Source organism: Rhyacophila brunnea, unplaced genomic scaffold (assembly GCF_057557595.1).
Source record: "Rhyacophila brunnea isolate RB1 unplaced genomic scaffold, BYU_Rbru_1.0 scaffold_14, whole genome shotgun sequence".
NCBI lineage: Eukaryota > Metazoa > Arthropoda > Insecta > Trichoptera > Rhyacophilidae > Rhyacophila > Rhyacophila brunnea.
Genome location: NW_028232796.1, coordinates 12,125,005 through 12,147,393, shown reverse-complemented (window position 1 = coordinate 12,147,393; position 22,389 = coordinate 12,125,005). Strand labels below are relative to the sequence as shown.

Below are 22,389 nucleotides of genomic sequence, written 5' to 3'. Positions count from 1 at the left end.
ACAAAATAAAAGAAATTAAAGAAGCCAGTACGGCAAAACTTATTGTCTTGTATAAGAAATACAAATTAAAACAGAGTTTATCATCACAACACATCTGGTTCAATCGTGAATGTCTTCGCCTTAAGGTTGTGCCAAAGTACGTGAATATAAAAACGAAATCTGGATCTCCGATTGCCTTGAAAGTCCTCAAACTTGCGCAGCTCGCTTGGATCAAATCAGAAATGAAGAAATGGTACAACATCAGGGATTCGTCGAGTGTCTATGTGCTCTTTATTCATAATTTATTGACTAGCAGATTACATCCAATCGAATTTGATACCCTTGATTATAAAATTACATCACACATTAAAAATGTAGTGCATAAAACTTTTATAGCTCAAAAGAGTAAAATTGATCGATTGGTGAATGTAAAAACTACGTTAAGGTGAATTTTAATATAATTGAGGAAAAAATAAAATTTTCTGAACGATTGGTGAACACAACAACTGTGAATTTTAATGAAGATGAAACGACTTTATTGAAAAAAGGTCTTAAATATTGTCCTAATCTTCAGGTAACCAATAAAGGTTTTGAACACTTGGCCATTGATGTTGACATCTCTTTAAAGCCGGACATGGCGACCCGTTACTTGTGCTCTACTGTTTTAAAGAAGGAATTAAATAATATTAATAATTATAATCATCCAGAAATTAGTGCTGTAAAATCGATTAAGAATAAAATAAAATCTTGTAATTTAGTGATTTCAAAAGCAGATAAAGGCAACGCCACAGTGATTATGAATAAGAGTACTTATGTGGAAAAAATGGAAGATCTTTTGTCGGGCCTATCATTTGTTGTCTTGAAACGTGATCCCACTATGGTTAGTGCAGAAACAGTAAATACATTAACAAATGATTGTAATGCATGCCTACTAACTCAAAGGTTGAAAAGAGCATACAAACAAATGAATCCGCAGTGCCCTAGATTGTATGGTTTACCAAAAATCCATAAAGTAAATTTACCACTAAGACCAGTCGTTTCTTTTGATTCAGCGCCTTCATACAAATTAGCAAAATTAGGTAATAACTTGTTCAAACATAAATTAGATTTTATACCAAAATTTACAATAAAGAATTCTTTATATTTAGTTGATAAAATCAAAAATATTGTGGTACCTGTGAATGCAAAACTCGTGTCATTTGATGTTGTGAGTTTATTCACTAGTGTCCCAATAATGGATTTAAAATCAGCAATCTTGGACTTTATAGACATGAAGAATCTTAATCCATTGTTGACAAAAGACATAAAATATGTGATTGATTGTTGCATAGACCAGAATTTCTTTAAATTTAATGGAAGCTATCGACAAATTAATGGTTTGGCAATGGGTAGTCCCTTATCTCCTATTTTGGCAGATTTCTTCATGGATATAGTCGAATCTAAGATTAGCAATTTAAATTCACATAGGAATATCATTTACTGGTATAGATATATAGATGATATCTTAGCTTTGTGGTCAGGCACGGAAAGACAATTGGATGATTTTTTAAAAGACATAAATAGTATTAATAAGTCAATTCAATTCACAATGGAACTAGGGTACAGTACAATTAACTTCTTGGATTTAACAATCAATGTTACAAATAACAAACATACATTTAGCATTTTTAGAAAGGATACCTTCAGTGATAACATTATTAATAACTCTTGTAGACACCATATCTCACATAAATTATCAGTTTTCCATGCTTTTATACATCGTTTATTAATGGTTCCTATGTCCGAAAATAGTTTTGCTTTGGAGTTAAAGACGATTAAACAAATCGCGTTTAATAACGGTTATGACTCACGTTTGATTGATCGCATTCTGGCCAACAAATCTAAAAAATTAGCTTTATTAAATGTGACCTCTGGCTTGGTGATAGATGAAGCCAGTGTTAAAAAACGCTGGGTTAAATTATGTTTCCTAGGAAGAGTGTCTGAGAATATTTCAAGAAAAATAGATAAAAATCTTTTCAATGTAACATTTTACAACACACAAAATTTGAATTCAATACTGGTGAATACTAAAGATAGATTAGAAAAACTTAACCAAAGTGGAATTTATCTATTAAGTTGTGACTCTTGTGATGCCAAATATGTCGGACAAACGGGACGTTCTGTTAACACTAGGATCAAAGAACATTTAGCCTGTGCCAAAAATGGTAATGAATCTTCATCTTTTGGAAATCAAAGTTTAAATAATCACTCTTTTAATATCAGTAAAAATTTTAAAATCCTGCATTTGCATGAGAAATCTATAAAATTGAATAAACAGGAAATCCTAGAAATTAATAGGTATAAATTTTTGCCCAATTCTAATTTGTTAAATGATCAATTATATTTTGTGTCTTCTCCATTATTATACCCTATTTAATATTTGGGATTGTTATAACTTTATATATTGTACATTATTTTAATTTTTATTTAATTTTGACTCATATTTTGGTTGAATTTGTTTTTGTGTTCGATCTCACTTCAATTGATAATATTGTTTATTTTATTATTTTTTATTGTAAACTTTGACTAATCATAATTAATTGTTGATATTAATGTTATTGTAAATGTCGATTGTTTCATATTTTGTGGTTTGTTAATATTTAAAATAATTTGTTTAATGCCCCTGACGTAGTATGAAATATTAATGTCCAACCTCATTAGTTTTAAATTAATCTGATATTGGGAAGGTATTATTGGACGGATAATTATTTATGTACCTATTGTTATATTATTTCTATCGCTTTGGATTTTGTTTGATAAATATTGTTTTAAAAAAATGTCCCTCTGAGGCGGACGAAACCGGTCCTAATCTATTGATTAAAAGTGGAATAAGTACAACAAAAAAATTGCGTTTTATTAAATAAAAACAATATCATTTATTATCTATGTCCAACTATAAATTTGCTTTGAAAACATAAGTGGTGCCCGCCGCCCTACTGATATTTGAAAATGTGCTCTATAATGCAGCACCCACAGTGCAGTACTCGTAGAGCGTTCACCTATGAAGCTGTGGGTTCATATCCCATTTTTAACAAAATTCATATATCGTCTATCAATACATCTTAACAACAAAAAATCCTCACGAGTCACCTATAACCTCCAAACTTATATACTATATACCAGGTATGGCCAACAGATAGATCGACACGCAATTTTTGGTCGATCACAGACGTATTCATAGTTCACGACACGCTTGTCCAACACAGTTGGTAAATCTTTCTTATAAAAATATTTTTTCTTTATATAATAATGACGACCATCTCTATGAAACTCTTGGCCGGCTCTCACATCAAAACTCGTCTCGCCTGCAATGTGTAGAATACATCGATGTGACATAAACGTTATTCACGAAACACACGTTGCCAAATGGAGCTCCGCAGATTGGTCGAATGTCACTTTTTAGCTTGAAAAAAACATCTGGTGCAGCAGACAATAAATTGCATGCGTCCCGGGGTGAGACGATGCCACCAGAACGTGTGTAGACACCTACGAATTGGTCATTCCTATACAGGCTCGCCGCATCCAAATATCTATACCAGGGATAGCGAACCCTTTTTACGAACGCGTGAAAAATTTCCCAAATATTTTGACTATCTGACGTGCTAAGCACTTTTTCATGGCGAACAAAAAAGTTTTCTATAAAAATAGTTTTTAAGAAATCCATTAAAAAATGAGTTCTTGATATTCTATCTTTTACCGTATTTCTAGTCGAAGGCATATCTTTTATTTGTATTTTTGTCTTGTTTTCAAAATTCCCAGAGATCGTGGAAGCATTTGAAATTTGAACTACTCACACTTCTTTCATATTAATATTCTCCATCACTAAACAGTTTTTCATTTTTACAGATTATGTTTGAGTCAAAATAACAAGCAGTTATTATATTTGAATGACTGCCGATAATTAATTTCATAAGGTTTTTTGATTGAATATATTTATTTTTAATTGCCCGATCCTAAGGACAGACCTATGCAACTGTATATAATATTTACATTAAATGTAACGATTATCTTCAAAAGGATTTGCCTGCTATTTTTTATACAATGTGGTTTGTCATTATTTATGCATGAATTTCGTCGTTTACGTTTGCGCATCGATCGACAAAAATTGTTTTTCAATTTGTGTGTGTCAGGGTATGGACCTAATAGGTTGAGCAAGTGGCTGACATCCATTTCTCGTAAAAAACAAAATCTGTCAATACAAACCTCCACTCTGTGGAGGCCCATATGATCCTATCAGGATCGGACATGGTCGGAAAAAAAAAAAAAAAAAAAAAAAATTAAGTATATATTTAGTTGTAAAACTTTTTTATAAAAAAAAACATTTTTTAAATAGGTATAATATATATTATAGTAATTTCTTTACTTTGCAAAATGAAACATTCGCGTGCCATGCAAAATCATCTCGCATGCCATAGGTTCGCCATCCCTGATCTATACGTTTTGAAGGTTATGTGCGACTGTCGCTAGGTAGATGTGCGCGCTCTTCATATGCAACAGATTGACGTTCTTGGAAGGTTTGATTTATGGTTGGAGTGGATCCTTTTTTGTGTTGCTCTGCTCTGGGTACAAAGTTTTAATATGTATTATATGTATACAAATGTTAAAAAAATAAGTATAGTTTTAAAGCAAGGTTTATTATGTCATTTTCATTATTAATTCTATTAAACAAAATTTCCGACAGCAAATAGTCTTTCATTATCTGCTTCTTCTCACTTAGAATTAATTTTAGTACTGAAAATAACCTCTCGACGCTCGTTTGGGTAGTGGGCATACTGGATACGATTCGACACGCCGCTTGAATTCATCTTCGTGTCAATAATAATATTTTCATTGGATTTCCAATGTTTTCCATCCAGTCTTCCAAATTTTCGGTGCTCTGGCTCCGCTCCTGCTCCGGGTAAAATCCCATTGCTCCACTGCTCCAACGCTCTGGTTTCTTCAACATCTTTGAATGAAACACAATTTTTGTTTTGCATATTATATTTTTTTGTTTTTTTTTTTTACAAAATTGTACCTTTATTATGTCTACTAATTCTCATATCAAATTTGGTTATGTACCGGAGAATACATCAAGATGTACTCTCAATAAATACACTGGCTGGCGGAATAATTAATTACACTTTTAAATTTATTACAATACTGACTAACATAACATTATGCATTAATTTTCAACCTGAAGTTTTGATAAATTTTTGTTTTCTCCTAATCTCTGGTAGGTACATGATAATTTTATTACGTATTTTATACTTTCTCGAAAATTATAAACTATTATACAAGAAGGTATGCTCAAATTCTTAAATAATGGCATAACAAAACATACAAATAAGATGGAAATTATTCAATAATGGTAATAGGTACACATATTATTAATATCCTGGGATATCAATTTGAAAAAATTCGAGATGCTTTCAACATAATGTAATATGTATTAAATTTATTAAGCCCTGAGACAAAAAAAAAATTCAAAACAGATGAGTGAAAATCTAGTACATGTTGAAATATAAATAGTTTGCTGAAATTAGAATAATAATATTGTAATCAGGTTAAAAAATATAAGAGACAAATATAAATACAGTTCATTAAAAAGGTAAAGACGTATTGCAAAAAGAAAAAACCTTGAAGATTTCCACTCATAAAAATATGTGAAGTAAAGGCCAGTAACTGGAAGCAACAGGAATCACGGACTTATTAAACATACATAATTTGAAAACACCTCAGATTACTTACCCAAACCCACACCTACTGGATTCGCACCAATGTTCGTTACCAATTAAGCCACTGCGTCCTATCTAATTATGACAAAATTTACAAGTAGTATTTACATCTTGGAAGCTTTTAACAAATTGTGATAATTTTGGTAATCGGCTTTTGTGGTTTAAACCAAGGTATCAGTCGTATTTTTTCTAGCAGGTATAATCTGAGGTGTTTTCCAAATTATACAAACAATAAATGAGTTTCTCAAGACATCGGATGACTTAGTACAATTACATTTGAGGCAATTGTGAACACATACAATGGGATAGAAACAAACTTTTTCCATAGTGTTTGATTGTGATATTGACAAAAAGACTTTCCGTGTCAATCATTGATAAAATGACGAGTATAAATTTAACGATAGAAGTCTAGAAAAGTATGTTATTAATTAATAAAAATATATAATATTCCTGTTACCTCATCTGCGAACCCCCTGCGTCAATAATATTTTGTAACTCATCAATTCTAAACGTATAAAGTGATGCTAATAAAAGAAAGATTACCGGTAAAAAAAAAATATACCAAAAAATTTCATGTTTTGTGCTTTGTCGAAATACATTTATAATATGGTGTAAAAAATGTTCAAAATTACCAGCCTTTACTCTTGGTACATGCATACAAATAATGGATTTTCCTCGATTGCCAGTGAAATAGGTTCCACCGGCAAACAAGAAATGCGTGGTATGACAAGTCTCGGGCAGCAGTTGTGAATATTCTGACTTATCTAAAAATTTATTAATATTGGAAAGTTCTCATTGGCAGTCCTACAATTTATTTAAGCTCTAAGAATACACAGAATCGTTCACTGGAAACCAAACACTTGGCAGAGATGTAAATATATGGATTACTTTCATAATAATATGTTTACATATAAAAAATATAAAATAACAGTCTCAGAGTTGCCACGGGCGAGCGCCGAATCACCAAAAAACCAATATTCCAAATAATACATATAAAGTAACACATACATTACAATGTGAGATAGGTGATAGCATATGTGTCGGTAGAATAGCATCGGCGCAATTAAATCCTAAATTAAATAATGCAGAGTCGACTAACATGCCACTTTAAATTAATCGGTAGGTAGTTATTTACAAAAACTAAATCGGTTAAAAAAATATCATATTATCATGTATTATATTTGCTACACCGTAGGATAGACGGATTAATCCGGGTACTCGGGATAGGTTTAGTGTTTTTGGTGCTTTAACTTGTTGACCGCGGAGCATTTATTGACTATTTAATTACTGCATTTAAATAACATGCTAATTATATCGAATGGGGCCAAATAATGAGGGCACAAACGGGTGTGCCGTCTGCGTGGAAAGGATTGAAGATAATTGGGGGACTGAGGAACTAAGGGGTATAAATGACAACTAAGTATAATTAATTAGACAGTTTTTACATTTGGAACTGCTTTGTATGCCGAGTTATGATCAAGCGTAAAAACTGTACAAAACAATGACAAGTGCAACAGATATTTTTGTGATTTTGAAGTCATTTCATTCCTAACATCAATTTCAGAACCAGCGCATCTATTCTATACACAAGGCTGCTATCGGCGGCTATCAAGGGTAGTTTATCATATTTATGTATTATGCGGTTAACTGTTACAATAAGTGCTATGTTTTAACAGCACCTCTCTCTGTGTTAACTTTTAGAGCGAGAAAGGCAGTTTTGACTTATTTATTATAACAATTATAGTACTTAAATATGATAAACTACTCTCGATAGCTGTCGATAGCAGCCTTGTGAAAATAGATGCGAAGACCTTCCTGTGTGTGAATATTGTTATTTTCATAGCTGCTTTTCTTATTTCAATGTTTTGATTATTAATAAAGAAAAATCTTTACAAACGTTGTTTGCTGAATGTAGAAAAGAGGGGTAAGATTTAAAAGCGTAAAATTAATTTTATAGTCAATTTACTTTGCTTGGTTATCCGTGGATTTGGATCTATCGTGTCTTCAGCCCCTCAGTTGAACAGTAATTAAATGTCGCCCAAAATTATAGTCATAATATATTATGCACGAGAACTTTGCAAATTGATATCGGGAGCACAGAGAATATTCCAATTGTCGGTCCTGTAGGTGTAATTGAGTATTCAACATTTTGATTTATACGTAACTTACAATGTTTATCGATACACGGCACATTGTGTTAGAATAATGCTTTTGGCCAAACTCTAATACTATCCGGAGAACCATGATTAACGTAATTTACATGCTGACTGCTATCTTTTTACGGAGCGTTAGTATATTCGAGATGCTCCCATTTTAAAAACGATCACAAGTGACGTAATGAACCATTTTTACGAACCTCCGATGTGTGCCGAACAGAAAATAATATTATAACAAAACAATGTGAAAATATATTTAGTAATTAAATCATATCATGTGAATATGATGTATAAGAAATAAATAACAAAATTAAAAAAAAAACTAATGAATAAGATAATTTGAGATCATAATAATGACAATAAACTTCTATTAGCAATTTCCATACAATATATTTAATTCTTTCGACACGAAACATTTATTTTATATTTTTTTATTAACTGTGCACATTCTTTGTTAATTTAGAACACGTTTAATTGCCCATCCCAACATAGATATGGGCATTTTTCAATTTCCATTGCAACGTCTATGGCCTGGGTATACAACCATGTCAGGAAAAAATATTAATATTATGTGAACACGACGAAAAGAGAAATCAATTATTGACTGGGTGACCAATAATATAAGTCATCCAGTGTTGCAACAAATGTAATTTTGACATAAGTTAGTTATGTGTTTTTTCACCCTTCTTTCCAAAGGTAAAATAAAGTTTGATTTACGTGAATATACCCAAATGTGTAAAATCTAATAATAATTGATCTATTGAATCAGTTGCAAAACAAAAAAATACAATTCCATGACAGATGTAATTTTACACTCAAGCCTTAGATAATACATAATGGTACTTAAAAAACCTATTTCTTAATACACTGAAGAATGTATTGTATGAAATGAAGTGAAGTCAAGCTGCGATGAGGCAAATAAAAATGAGCTTTCTTGTTGTGTACCGAATAAGTTTCCAGCAAAATAGTCAAAAGTGTGTATACAACGGGTTATTGAAGAGACATGTTAGGCACATCAGACGTAGAGCTGTGAAAATGATTCATCCGTCATCCTTCAGAATAGAAATACAGTTTCAATAAGTGGTGGTTTTCAGCTGTCGGCCTCCGGGCGGTCGCCGGTGGCCGACTGTTCTCTCTCGTGGCGCAGCCACTCCACAAACTCGTCCAGCATGACGGGCCACGCCCCGTCCGCGTCGTAGTTGTCCAGGTGCAGGTGCACCGTGCGACTGAACTCCAGGATGTTGCACCACTGGTCGCGGTTGATGACGCGGTAGCGCGACTGCTGTAGGAAGGACGCAAAGCGCGAGTGCAGCGCCCACGTTCTGCCCAGCAACAGAGCTAGCATTATGCCGCCCGTGCTGGCGTCCATGCTGCGTTGTTCCTTATCCTGTATACCACCACAATAATTAACAATTAATACTAAAATCATTACACAAGTATTCTTATGCAAATCCACATATTACATATTATAATATAATTATGGAATCACACTTCACTCCCCAAAGAAGTAAGCGGTAAAATTACCCTGGCATATTAATGCTACTACGGTTTACGGTCCAGACTTGTTTTGAAGATAACTAAAATGAAAGCCTACGAAAATAATACTTGCCATCTCGCCGTAACAAAAGTCCTTAGGAGTGAATTACCCCATGGTAAAATTAATGAAGTCTGTTAAATGTGTGTAAATTTAAGACAGTCCGTGGCGGGAAAGGTACATACATGAACTGTGTGCATAGCCCCTCTACAATCTCACATGTAAAAACAAAGCAATTCTGTTGAGGTGACCATGTCTTAAGGAAGGAAGACAACCGACCCGACCACCCGAGTGTTATTTAATATAGATACTGGAAAAAAAGATAGTTGGGAGATTTAAGCCGGATCTCCACCGCGAATGAAGAGGCATGAGCTAAACAAGATGAGCTCAGCGAAGCAAGCCACCGCAGCATATTCCCATATCCCGGTATGAGATAGCATCAGAGTGTGGGAGGTAGAGGCTAGCTTAGCTTTGTTCAAAACTCGCTCACTTGTTAAGTTAGCTCTCTTCGTTTTGTGGTGGAGATGAAACTATGAAACAAATCCTTTGCCATGAGAACGAAGCTAAATTCAGTTGGTACTAACTTAGCTTCGTTCGCGGTGGAGATCAGGGGCAATAAGCATTAGCACAGATCATAGATCAGACGAAGAATGTGTTACAGAAAATAGGTCAAGTATGGCTTTTAATAAGAGGCGCACGTATGGTACGGTTATAATTTATCTGTCAATCAGCAGATTTCTCATCAATATCCGATTAAAAAATATATTCTCTGAAAAGTGTAAATGTCAGAAGAGAATAAAGAAATAAAATGTCATTAGAAAACAAATAAAGTGTAGTAAAGTAAAACCTCAATACGTTATTACGATTTATTGAATATTTTTGTCAAAATTCGAGTTAAAAGTATGGTTTTATGTGAAAATAATGTTCGAGGGTCTTTTTTTGGCGAAAATGTTGATTTACGGCGAATTTCGAATTATCCATGTTCTAACGAGGTTTCACTGTATAAATTGATAAAAGCAAAACTCACCCTGGCAAAGTCATAAGCGTATCTATAGATTCCTTTGAAATGGTGTTGATCATTTAATAAATTTCGTAAGTAATCCAATTTGTTTTGAATTTTACTAATGCTGTCACACTGCAACTCCGTTAATCCTGTAAAACAAGGACACATTTAACAGTCATCGACGACGATGATTCTTCTATTACAAGACAAGTTCGCCTAAGAAAGTTGATACCCTAGCACAGAATCTGAAGAGAAAATCTAGACCAAATGAATCGTCTCAGTTTCAGGTAACATTATTTATGATTGATAAGTGATTACCTTTAAGCCATTCTTCTTGGGTGAAGTAGCCCATTTGTTTGGCTCCCATTTTGTAAGCTAATACTAGCATCACTACATTTTCTGGCTCGACACAGATGTCTTCACAGAACTTCTCCATACCCTCTGGACCTGAAATATCAATACAAACTTCATTATTCCAAAACAATTATAACACAGACAGACATACTGATATGTGATATTTGTCAGTAGACAGTAGAAACGTTGCAATTTGATGGTTTTATTAGAGATACAGTTTTTAACAATTGAACCGTATCAAAGAAAGGTATGATGTCGAAAACCAATCGAATACAGTTATAAGAATGAAAATGGGTTTACCGAGTAAATCAGGGTCATCGGGCGAGGTGTATTCTCGGAACCAGGTGAGGCATCGCTTCACACTGAACGACGTCTCCTCCGACTTGGAATATCTTCTGCTACTGGAAACCAAAACATGACTTGCATCATTCGACTACTTTACAATCAATGAAATCAACATAATTAATCCGAGTCAATTGCAATTGGTAATGTTTACAGGCGACGTTGTCACAATAGTTGAGGGGCCAGATAGAAGAACGAAATGTAATTGGGAATCAGTTAAATCGAGGTTCACACAAATAGTGCATTCAAGTTGAAAGGCTAACATTTTTCTTTTTTCATATATTACTATTATTTCACACCTAGAAATTTGACTGCCATGAAATCAATGACATTATTAATGGACGACGCACACAATACAGTAGCTAGCAAGTAAATTCGCATGTATAGGTAGACGTCACGCAATTTCCATTATGCGATATCAGTGGATATCACGCATCGGGAATTTATAGCAATATGACCTTTATTGTATGGCGTTAGAGCAGTGTTTCTAAGGTCAATGTTCATTTGAGCGAACCCGTTCGAACCGAACCATTCGGCAGACCCAACAAAAAGCATCTGGAATTTATAGCAATATCACCTTTATTGTAATGGCGTTAGAACAATTATGCCATTCGGCAGACCCGACAATAAAGTGAGTGTCATTTTCTTTTCCAGATGATTCAATCCATATTAATGTCATTGCATGAAATAAATTAATTGTAAATTGACTCACTCCTCTTCATCCATTTGGCAACGACAGAGACTCAAGTTGACAGGTAAACAGTGGGTAGGTAACAGAGTTACGATACCGACAAACTTAACCACCACACATACAAATTATAATTATACACTTGGAAAGTATCACAGAGTGAATGAAATAACAGATAGTTTTCCGGCAAGATATTGAAAATGTCTAACAGAAAGTCATTGCGAGTGGAGAGATAGAGATACGAGGACTGAAAATAAAATGTATTGAATCTGGCCGGTGTCTCTCCTGCCACAATAATAGTTGCCAAGACGAAAGCACGTGGGCATGGCTGGATAAAAATAAATATTCAGGAACTCTCAAGCAAGATTACATGCATATGTATTGCCAATGAAAGTTTTGAGGTAAATTATATAAATTTATTATCAAAATTGACTTCTGTCTTTCTGCATGAGTAATATTAACACATTTAATGACTACTCCGACCTTCGAATATAAAAATTGTATTTTTTCATAAAAATATGTTTTATTTTTAAAAACAAGTATTCTGTGAAAATCTAATGGGAAAAGAAATGAGGGTGGCAGTTTTTGCAACTGTTAAGTTACGTTATGATTTTCGGTGTCGCGGAAAAATCTTGATGCACTAACGGTGCCTGAGAATTGAATATGTTTGGGAAACCCTGAGTTAGCGAAATCATTTGAAATGGATTGTGCGAAATCATTCATAAAACATTTTCAAAACATCAATTTTAGGTACTATGAATATTATTGAAATCAAATGAAATGAATGTGTTGGCAGTCTCTGTAATCCATTTTTAGAGAAGACAGCTAATTTTATGTCAAGTAGGTGAGCAAAAAATATTACGATTGTTGCGAAATATAAAAATTTCTGATAAAATTCACAGTGTAATAATTTATTGTGGTAGTGAAATATTGGCACATATATAGACATTCAAGTATGATCTCATGGAACATGCCAAATTAATAGTAGACTAGAAGAAATTATCTTTTTCGTGTATGATGACGTAATATGATTGACTGACAAAATGACAGGAATAAGAAGTGAATAAGAATAAATCAAGTATATAAGAAAACATTAGGTTTTTTAAATCGTATAATATGTGTACGGCCTGAGTGGACAGCGTTCGGCGGGGTGTGAGAGGCGTGTGCAACTCAAATGTATAACCGTGTGTGAAAATGTTCGTAGACAATGTCTTTTTTTGGTTATACATTTGAGTTGCGCATGCCGCTCACGCCCCGGTGAACGCTGTCCACCCAGAGCTTACACGTAAGGTTACAAAGAATTTTGAGCATGTTCTGTTTCAGGCACGTCACTGACAAATAAATGCTAATACGAGATGGAAGATTGAGGGTAGTCAGCGCGCACACAAAAAATTGTTTGGAAGATTTTTTTGGAAGACTATTTCGAAAAAGTATTCATAATTTTTTATTGGTTTTTAAGGCGGCGGGATGGGTCGGGGTTAAGAAAATCTAGCAGATCCCACCGACTTCCACAATTATCCGGGTACATTCCCCATAACCAGACACTCTACACTCTTTGAGTCTAGCGATAACCACCTGGCCTGTAGGTATAACTATTTTTTTAGCATCCTACGAATATTTTAGTTTCCTTTATATTTTGTCACTAATTCATAGAATTCGGGTTTCTCCAAATCATTTGTAAGTTGAATGTTTTGAGTTTGTAGCCAATTTTGCATATCGCTTTTAAATGATGATGCGGGAGTAGAATTTAATACCACACTGTGGTAAAAATAGTAAATTTGGAATATGTTTTTTGTGACCCATTTTTCATAATTTATGAAGTTCATTGCATGGTGATAACCAGGGAAATAATGGGAACTGAAATACACAACGGGTAAGGCGATAGCAGGTAAACGACTCGAGTAAGGATGAATCCGGGTTAAACTTACACACGTGTCTAGAATACGTTTAACGTCGAATACTGAAAACTGCTCTCGGTTTACGCATTTACGCTCATTTAATGTTGGTGTATTACACACACTATTGCACGTGCATAATGCGTGCTTCATTTTCGTAGGACACTCACACACTCAAAAGCCTGCTTCACCATGCGGCGTATTGAATATAGCCTATTGGTATCCTATTTATTATCTGTTCTGTGGTGATAACCGTCGGTGTTATGGTTTTATTTATAAATCAATAATGCAATAATTTATAAAACAATTTTCAAATCAATTATACTTTAATAAAACCTGCCATTTATCTTATTCCATCCATTTTTTCATTTGGATATTTCATGGGCAGTGTGTACATAGGCGGTCCAATTCGTCATTACCCCTCATCTCCAACTCCAACAACTCCCAAAAGTTTATGAACTATGCATATTAGCGCCTATACACGTGCATGGATTTATTTTCAGCAATAGTGGGTATTTTAAACTATCGTGACAATAACTGTTAACATGTAAAAGTGCTGACTGTCTCGCCAATCTCACTCTTCAAGAGTAAGCGAGACGCGATGTTGTCATTTTATGGTACTATTTGACAGATCGTAAAAATCGGTTAAGGCCATACCTCAGTTGAGACACGGTCTAAAAAGATCGTCGCTAGGCGATGCGCGGATTGCGGGTCGCGGGTGCAAATGAGGCATGTCAAACCAAATATAATTTGTCTTAAAAATCCAACATGTGTCCATTTAATGTTCTGTTTATTGTTTTATCAGCAACAATAATAATATATTCATTGACATGTTTTCTTTTTAAAGTAAATGGGTAACGTTTTAAGTCATCTTTACACGATTTAAGAATTATTACGGCCGTCGCCATCACGAAGCAAAGTGATGTATGTCCAGCTCTGCATTCTCTCTCCGAATGGGAGCGAGTGCAAAATTTCGTCGCGCCTATGGTTGAAAATTATTTGCCGTTTCACTGATGAATCACCTTAACATCAAAATGAGTCTCTATGCGGTGTAGTTTCTACCGAACCTTTTTGATTCATGCATGCAATCGTGCATGACAATACGTGTTTACACATGCATTTTCTTGTAATGGCCGCGATAATATGTACTGTCAGCAGTAAATCCATGCACGTGTAAACGGGGTATATCAACGAACATAGCTGAGTCTAATTATTAAAAACTACTGGTCTACCTGGTATGTCTAGATCTCTTGTGGTGGTGTGGGTGAGGCGGGGGGAGGGGGGTGGAGGTTCGCTGCCGCTTACTGCAGCGAGGCATCGCACCCTCGCCACCGCTCACTACCGCACCGTCCCTCTCCCTCACTCCTTCACCCGCTCCAATGCCCGTGCCACTACCCTGAAACACATAAAAACATTCTTGTCAATTCTTTGATGCTCATAAGTCATGAGTCATAGGTCAACTCCAGAAGAACACTTATATTATAAATATTTTCACCAGTGCCATAGATGCTGAGGATGAACCGCATCTACACGTCAGCTTATAATGTCGTGGGTCCCAGGTAGAATCCTAGGTTGTTCATTTTTCAATTTGTGCTTTGAGTCAGAGTATGGACCTAATAGGTTGAGCAACTGGCTAACATTCATTTCTTGTAAAAACAAAAATCTGTAAATGCACACCTCCACCCTGTGGAGATCTATATGATCGGACATGGTCAAAAGAATTATGTAACAAGCCTGCGATGGTTGAGTGGTAACGTGTTCATTTGGTAAATCAAAGGTTTCGGGTTCAAATACCAAGTCTGGAAAATTTCACATGTTGTTTTTCAATATGTGTTTGAACCCATAGCATTTCAGATGTTATTTATCAGATGTATGGATCAAATAGGTTGAGCAAGTGGCCAACATCTATTTGTCAAAAAAAAAAATCTTACAAAACCTTATCACGAGACGCGTAAGATTAAAAATATGAAAATGAAGTAAAAAAAATAAAAACAATATATCCTGACCATATTTAAAAAAAAACTAATTAATATAAATATTAATATTTTGTTGCGATCGCTGCATTGTCGGTACTTATAGTCAAGTATGCACATAATTCATTGTCTTGATGTAACGCAGCAGGGTTCAACAGATCGAGATGAATATCACAGTATGCGCATGGTCCAAAACATGCTGCTTTTAAAGCATACATTGTAATGACACATATCTCTTAAAAAATTTACATTTTGTTATATTAGTTTCATTATATTTCAGATTTTACCATTCATAAATAGAATACATAGTTTCATACAAAATCTAGTGAAAGATATTATTAAATTTCTAAAAAATATATTTTCCACACACACTTATTCCTCACTATACAGCCGACCGCTTATTGTACAATTTTTGCTATAATGGCCTTTTTTAATTATGTCGTATTTCAATTTATGACACAATTTTTTTTTCAATGTATAGCCGAAAAAAATACTTTACAATATTATATTTTTGATATTGAAAATATCATCTATAAATAGAGTGTATACAGCGGAGCTACGGAATGCTGGTTTGACTTGGAATGAAGCAAGAAGACTGGCGAACAACAGGGATTCTTGGAGGTGCCACATGGTGTCCATATGCTCCAACTAAGGGGCGGATATGGCCGAAGAAGAAAAATATATGTATATAATATTACATACATGCACATGTTATGTGCATATATTTTTTTGGGGAAACAATCAATTGGATACGGAAATAATTGGACAAGAACAACCGAATCATAAAATTCAACAAACAACATGCGACAAGAATTACTCAACTGACGGTTATCATAGAGCATGTACACATGCATGGATTTACTTGCACCAATAGTGTGTAGTTTAAACAATCGCGATAATAAATGTTTACATGTAAAAGTGCTGACAGTCTCTCCAATCTCATTCTTCAAGAGTAAGCAAGACGCGATGTTGTCATTGTATGGTGCTATTTGACAGGTCGTGAAAATGAGTCTGCGTGGTGCAGTTCGTATTATTTCCGGCAGGTTCGCCACTATCGTTCTACTGCGCATGTGCATACGTCATGCAAGTTCACACTATTGCGCGATAATTCAGAAGCTGCTGAACTTATTTGATTCATGCATGCAGTCTTACAACTTGCACGATACTACGTGTATATATTTGCATTTTCTTGTTATTGCAGCGATAATATCGTCGGTGTTTTGTAAAAAGGGCGAATTAACTAAAATGCTATTATACAGATTTTTAACTTTTGACATTTATTTGTTAACCACCTTGTGGATGATTATAAATGTCTAACAAGTTTATAATAAAGCTTGGAAAGAATACTGTCCTTATAATATAATATTTTAAAAGGCCTAATATGTCACATTCGCTTTTTATTCATACTAAGTGGATATTCACCCTTAGGTACGATTATCATTTTTAATTACTTTCCTGTGGAGATAAAAATTCGGCGTTTTTACACAACAAAGCTAGTGAGGTACATATTGTTTTTTCATTAAAATCTCAATTTCACCAAAATGGTTTATTCGCCCTTTTTACAAAACACCAACGATATGTACTGTCAGCAGTAAATCCAAGCACGTATAAACGGGCAATTAGGTATATAAGAATTTCCTGACGGCGATGATAAGTAACTATAATTTTAAACAGGGGTTTCTGTAGAAAAATTATATGTACCATTTCATTTTTCAATTCACAGGTTTCATTTAGGTTTTTAACTCATGTATGTATGTACCCACGGTGGCCGTGCGGCATAAGCGTTGGACTATCACGCCGTGGGTCTCAGGTTCGAATCCTGGGTCTGGCAAGTACACATATTGTTTTTCAATTTGTGTGTGATTCAGGGTATGGACCTGATAGGTTGAGCAAGTGGCTGACATCCATTTCTCGTAAAAAAAAAGTGTTAATACAAACCTCTACTCTGTGGAGGCCCATATGATCCTATTAGGATCGGACATGGTCGAAAAAAAAAAAAAATGTTCACTTAAAAGTTTGTGTGAGTGCTCACACTGTTACAGTTCAGAAAAATTGTCAGTTGTTTTAGAATTTTTCAATGCCACCGGGATCTAGTTGCATTATATATAGAAGTGGTTTTGCGCATGGATTAGGTTGAAATTATGTTACACACTGGGTCAACTGTCTACAATTTTACGTCAAATAGTTTAAAATTTTTCACGGAAAGCAGTGTTGTCATCTTTTTATAATGCTTATTAATTAAAATTATGGTATAATATACCTACTATTACACTTTTTTCATTATTACTTATGAGAATGTTAATTACTGTAGTCATCAAGCATCTGCAGATCATTTAGGAAGCTTTCTGTTTGTTGGGTCACAATGACGTATTAAATGGACAACTCACTTCATACCCGGCGCGCAAGAGAAATTGTGCATGAAAGTCATTCACAGATTATAGGTAGATGTCACGTGACCATATGACGTATCCGTTTCCATTATGCGATACAAGCTTCGAGAATTTATAGTAATATAACTTTTATTGTAATAGCGTATTAGTGTCATGACTCATTGCGTTAGAAACAGATTCTCGGTTACTTACGACTTCTCGGAGATTAGACGCAAGTGAGCCCAGCGAATCACAGGCGACTGACTGTCCAATGGTTCCTGTCATTCAATTGCATTGAATAAACATTCATCAATATCTTAAAATGGCATTTTATAAATAATAAATAATACGAGGGTGGGTCAATAAGTCCTTAGAAAAGCCGACAGGTGGCGCGACTAGTACTGTAAGCGGTTTGTTTTCATGCAGCGGCACTACCGATTCAGTATGCTGCGAAGTTTCAATCAGATTGGTCGGGTTGTTGTGTGTTTCTCGTACACTTAAAAAAAAAATTGCTTGTTTGCAAAAATGGAGAAAATTGAGTTTAGAGCTGTTATTAAACATTTTAATATAAAAGGGTTAACAGCAAAGGAAATAAAAAATGAGTTGGATTTAGTTCACGGCATATCTGCTCCTTCACTTGCAACTATTTATAACTGGTTAAATGAATTTAAACGTGGTCGTACATCAACAAAGGATGAACCACGCTCAGGACGTCCTGTAGAGGTGACTACACCAGAAATGATCAATAAAATCCACGATATGGTGTTAAGTGACCGAAGATTAAAGTTGAGTGAGATAATTGAGGTTACAGGGATCTCAAAAGGTAGCGTCATTTCTATTTTACATGACAAATTGGGCATGAAAAATATTTCTGCAAGATGGGTGCCGCGTTTGCTCACAGTCGACAATAAACGCAATAGGGTGGTGGCCTCTAAAGCCCTGTTGTCGCTCATGCAACGCAATCCGGATGAATTTTTTCGTCGCTTTGTGACTGTAGATGAAACATGGATACACCACTATACTTCCGAGACGAAAGAACAGTCAAAGCAGTGGATTGCGAAGGCAAACCATGTCCAAAGAAGGCGAAAACCGTAAAATCAGCTGGTAAGGTTATGGCTACTGTATTTTGGGATGCACGTGAAATTATTTTCGTTGACTATTTGGAAAAAGGAAAAACAATAACAGGGGATTATTATGCATCTTTATTGGACCAGCTAAAAAACAAAATTGAAGAAAAACGGCCTCATTTAAACAGGAAAAAAATCCTCTTTCATCAGGACAATGCCCGTGTTCACACATGTTTACGATCAATGGCTAAAATTGAAGAATTGAAGTTCGAATTGGTCGACCACCCACCGTATTCGCCAGATTTAGCCCCCAGTGACTTTTTCCTTTTCCTAAACTTAAAAAAATGGCTAAGTGGACAACGTTTTTTTTCAAATGAAGAAGTCATCGATCGGACAAATGCTTATTTTGAGGACCTTCCGAAAACTTATTTTTCTGACGGTTTAAAAAAAATTGAGAAACGTCTAACCAAGTGTGTTGAGCTCCAAGAAGATTATGTTGAGAAATAAAAAAAAAAATACAAAAATAAAAACTGTTTTAATGCTTTTTTCTAAGGAATTATTGACCCACCCTCGTACTAACACATGAAAAGTGATATCCCATCTTTCTTGGAGTGTTAAGTAGATTTTTTTTACAAATTTTGACTAGGCACATTGGCATTTTGTAACACAATAATAACGATGAAGTCGAAACCTGACAGTCAGAAATTTTGTATGGGCAGACCCAGCGGTGTCGCCAGACCGCTTGCAGGCAGAATGTTCATTTGAGCGTAGGATACTGATATTAAAATATGAATTTCGCCATCCGGCAGACCCGACACAAAGTGAGTGTCATTTTATTTTCTAGATACTTCGTCCATATTAATGTCATTGTTGGGTCACCATCGACAGAAGATCAAAAATAATCTGAAGGTCAAATTCTGTTTGATTGATTAATATTAATTGATTCCAGAGTGAACTCGTAAATATATAATACATTTCATACAGTGACGTCCCGTGGGGGCAGGCAGGTCATGCGTTGCATAGGGGTGGCATTATTATAAAGGGATGAATTCACACAATTGAGAGCAATGGTGGTTTTAAATGAAGCAAACGATGCATCACTTCATTATAAAGTTTTGAGATCTTAGTTTTAAAAATAATCAAAGCATAAAAAATCCTGACATTATTATGGTATACATAATATTGCAATGGAGGTTTATCGCAAATACAATATTTTTACAATGGTGCCCCCAAGCCTGCCAGTTCTACAGACTTCCACATGCTTAAAACCATCTCTGTTTGAAGGTAGTTTTCGTGGAAATACTCTGATTATCAGTATAGTATGGTGTATAGGTATGTCAATTTTGGTGTATGTTCAAGAAACCCGAAAATAAAAATACGTAAGTAGGTACTTAATGAATTTACAGACAATTTGAAACTAAAAATTAAAGGGGACAGCATTCCAAGTTTGCTTAAGGGCAGCACTTTGCCTAAGGACGTCATTGATACACAACAGTTTGTTTACTTATCTTGGCATTATGAACATTTTAGTCAGAGGAAAATGATTTTATTTTCATGTAGTTTTACTATAGTGCGAAAACATCTTCTGGGCTACTGGTTAAAACTGTGAACTAACATGCTCTGCCCATTATTAACGCACTTCCATTATAAACTAACAAGCTCCTCCCATTTAGTAAATAACAGCGCCTAGAAGCGTAGCCAAGAAGATGTTTTTGCACTGGACCTATTAAATTTAATATTGCTTTGCATGTAAGTATTAATAGGTACTTAAGTATATTAATTATAAATTATGATGATTCCAAGAAAAAAAAAATATAATTCCTTAGGTACAAAAGACAATCATTCAGCTGTTGTTGGCAAGAATTTACCAATGTTATATTTTAGCTTTGCAAGCATTTCTATCAATTACTAAACTGACACACATAGGGCAGCTCGATTTGGTTTGATTCTATCAATGTTAATACCTAGATTGCATGATTATTTATTCAATCATGACAATGCTAAATCATATTGAAAGACAAATTTAATATTCTTTTAATAATTTGGAATAGGCGTTGTTCGTCTTATATTAATGAGTGGTTTTACTCGATAATACTGGGTATAATCTCTATTACAACGAATGGGAAAGGTTAAAAGTTCGTCATAATTATTATTATATTTCCATTGCTTGAGCTGTCAAAAATAAACATGGATTTATCTCGGAAGAGGCAATCAAAATGATACATACGACCGGAGGCAGGTTCGATATCAAGTTGGAAAAGACGAAGCGATTCTGGCCTTCTATCGTGACGCTTTCATCAAAATATCGGTGGTAATTATGTAAATCCAGGGTTGAACGATTCAATTGACTTCTGCAAATATAACCTGAAAAAAATATTATAAAATTAGCGAATAAAACTGCGAATTTTCACGCCCGAAATAATTAATATGCAAGAAACAAAGTACACACGAAATTTTATAAAAAACGACATATCGATATTCAATTATTTTTGGCTTGTGAAATGAATTTGGAAACAAGGGGGTGAAATGGGGTGTTTTTTGCAATGAGAATGTGGGCTACTGACCAGTCAACGGGGGCTCTTTTGCGGTAAAAACGTTAAATTATATACACTTAATGGTTCTAGTAAGCTTCCGAGAGCTTTTCAAATTTTTACCGACGCCCAAAGTATAGAAAAATTCGATACGCGTGTGAACAGCCGATGAAATTAATGCTAGTAAGTAGCAGTAGGTATCTAGAGATGAGTTTTGCTTTGCTTGGTGTTGCCACTGTCGCCAGCGACAAAATCTGAATTCGAATTTTGAACAATGGAGCAAAACATGATTGCTTTTATATTCCTAGATGTATGATAGTTTAGATAACAAAAACAATTAGTTTCAATAGGTATTTCAATTTTTGTTAAGCTGGAAAAGATCTGAAATCTTGAAACATTTTAAATTCGCATTATTTATTGAGTTAATTTCTATGGAATAAAAATGTCAAAATAAGATGAAAAAGTACATAAAAGTTTTATTAAGCATCGCTAGAGTGTACTACCACAGTTATGTAGATTAAAAAAAAAGGCTTTAGATAACAGTAAACAGATGACTCTGTAAAAAGTATTGCAGCCATGTAAAAATAAATGTTATCATCCAGTCCTCGAACCAAAAATATTGAAGAATACCTTCTTATAAAATGTATAATATCGCAAATACATTTTCCTGCGAGCGAAAACGTATAAAGTAGTGGCAAAAATAACTAATAGGTAATAAAAAAAAATACTAAATTATTATAGATCC

General features: G+C 34.5%; 1 protein-coding gene across 4 annotated transcripts; it reads right to left on the bottom strand.

Annotated features, from left to right (window-relative positions):
- Positions 1-8,291: 8,291 nt before the first annotated feature.
- SCCRO4 (DCN1-like protein SCCRO4) lies at positions 8,292-21,829 on the bottom strand. 4 transcript variants are annotated; one of them, XM_085941898.1, is made up of 7 exons: positions 21,678-21,829; positions 21,341-21,477; positions 14,937-15,100; positions 11,080-11,180; positions 10,744-10,872; positions 10,450-10,574; positions 8,292-9,275 (listed from the first exon to the last, which is right to left on the bottom strand). In XM_085941898.1, exons 3-7 carry the CDS (start codon positions 15,020-15,022, stop codon positions 8,979-8,981), a joined length of 738 nt encoding a protein of 245 aa, XP_085798024.1. In that variant the 5' UTR covers positions 15,023-15,100; positions 21,341-21,477; positions 21,678-21,829; the 3' UTR covers positions 8,292-8,978. The 4 variants fall into 4 exon arrangements, with proteins under 4 accessions (XP_085798024.1, XP_085798026.1, XP_085798027.1 ...); XM_085941900.1 differs by having other exon boundaries at positions 11,080-11,177; XM_085941901.1 differs by lacking the exons at positions 14,937-15,100; positions 21,341-21,477; positions 21,678-21,829 and adding an exon at positions 11,834-12,058.
- Between the last annotated feature and the right edge of the window lie 560 nt (positions 21,830-22,389).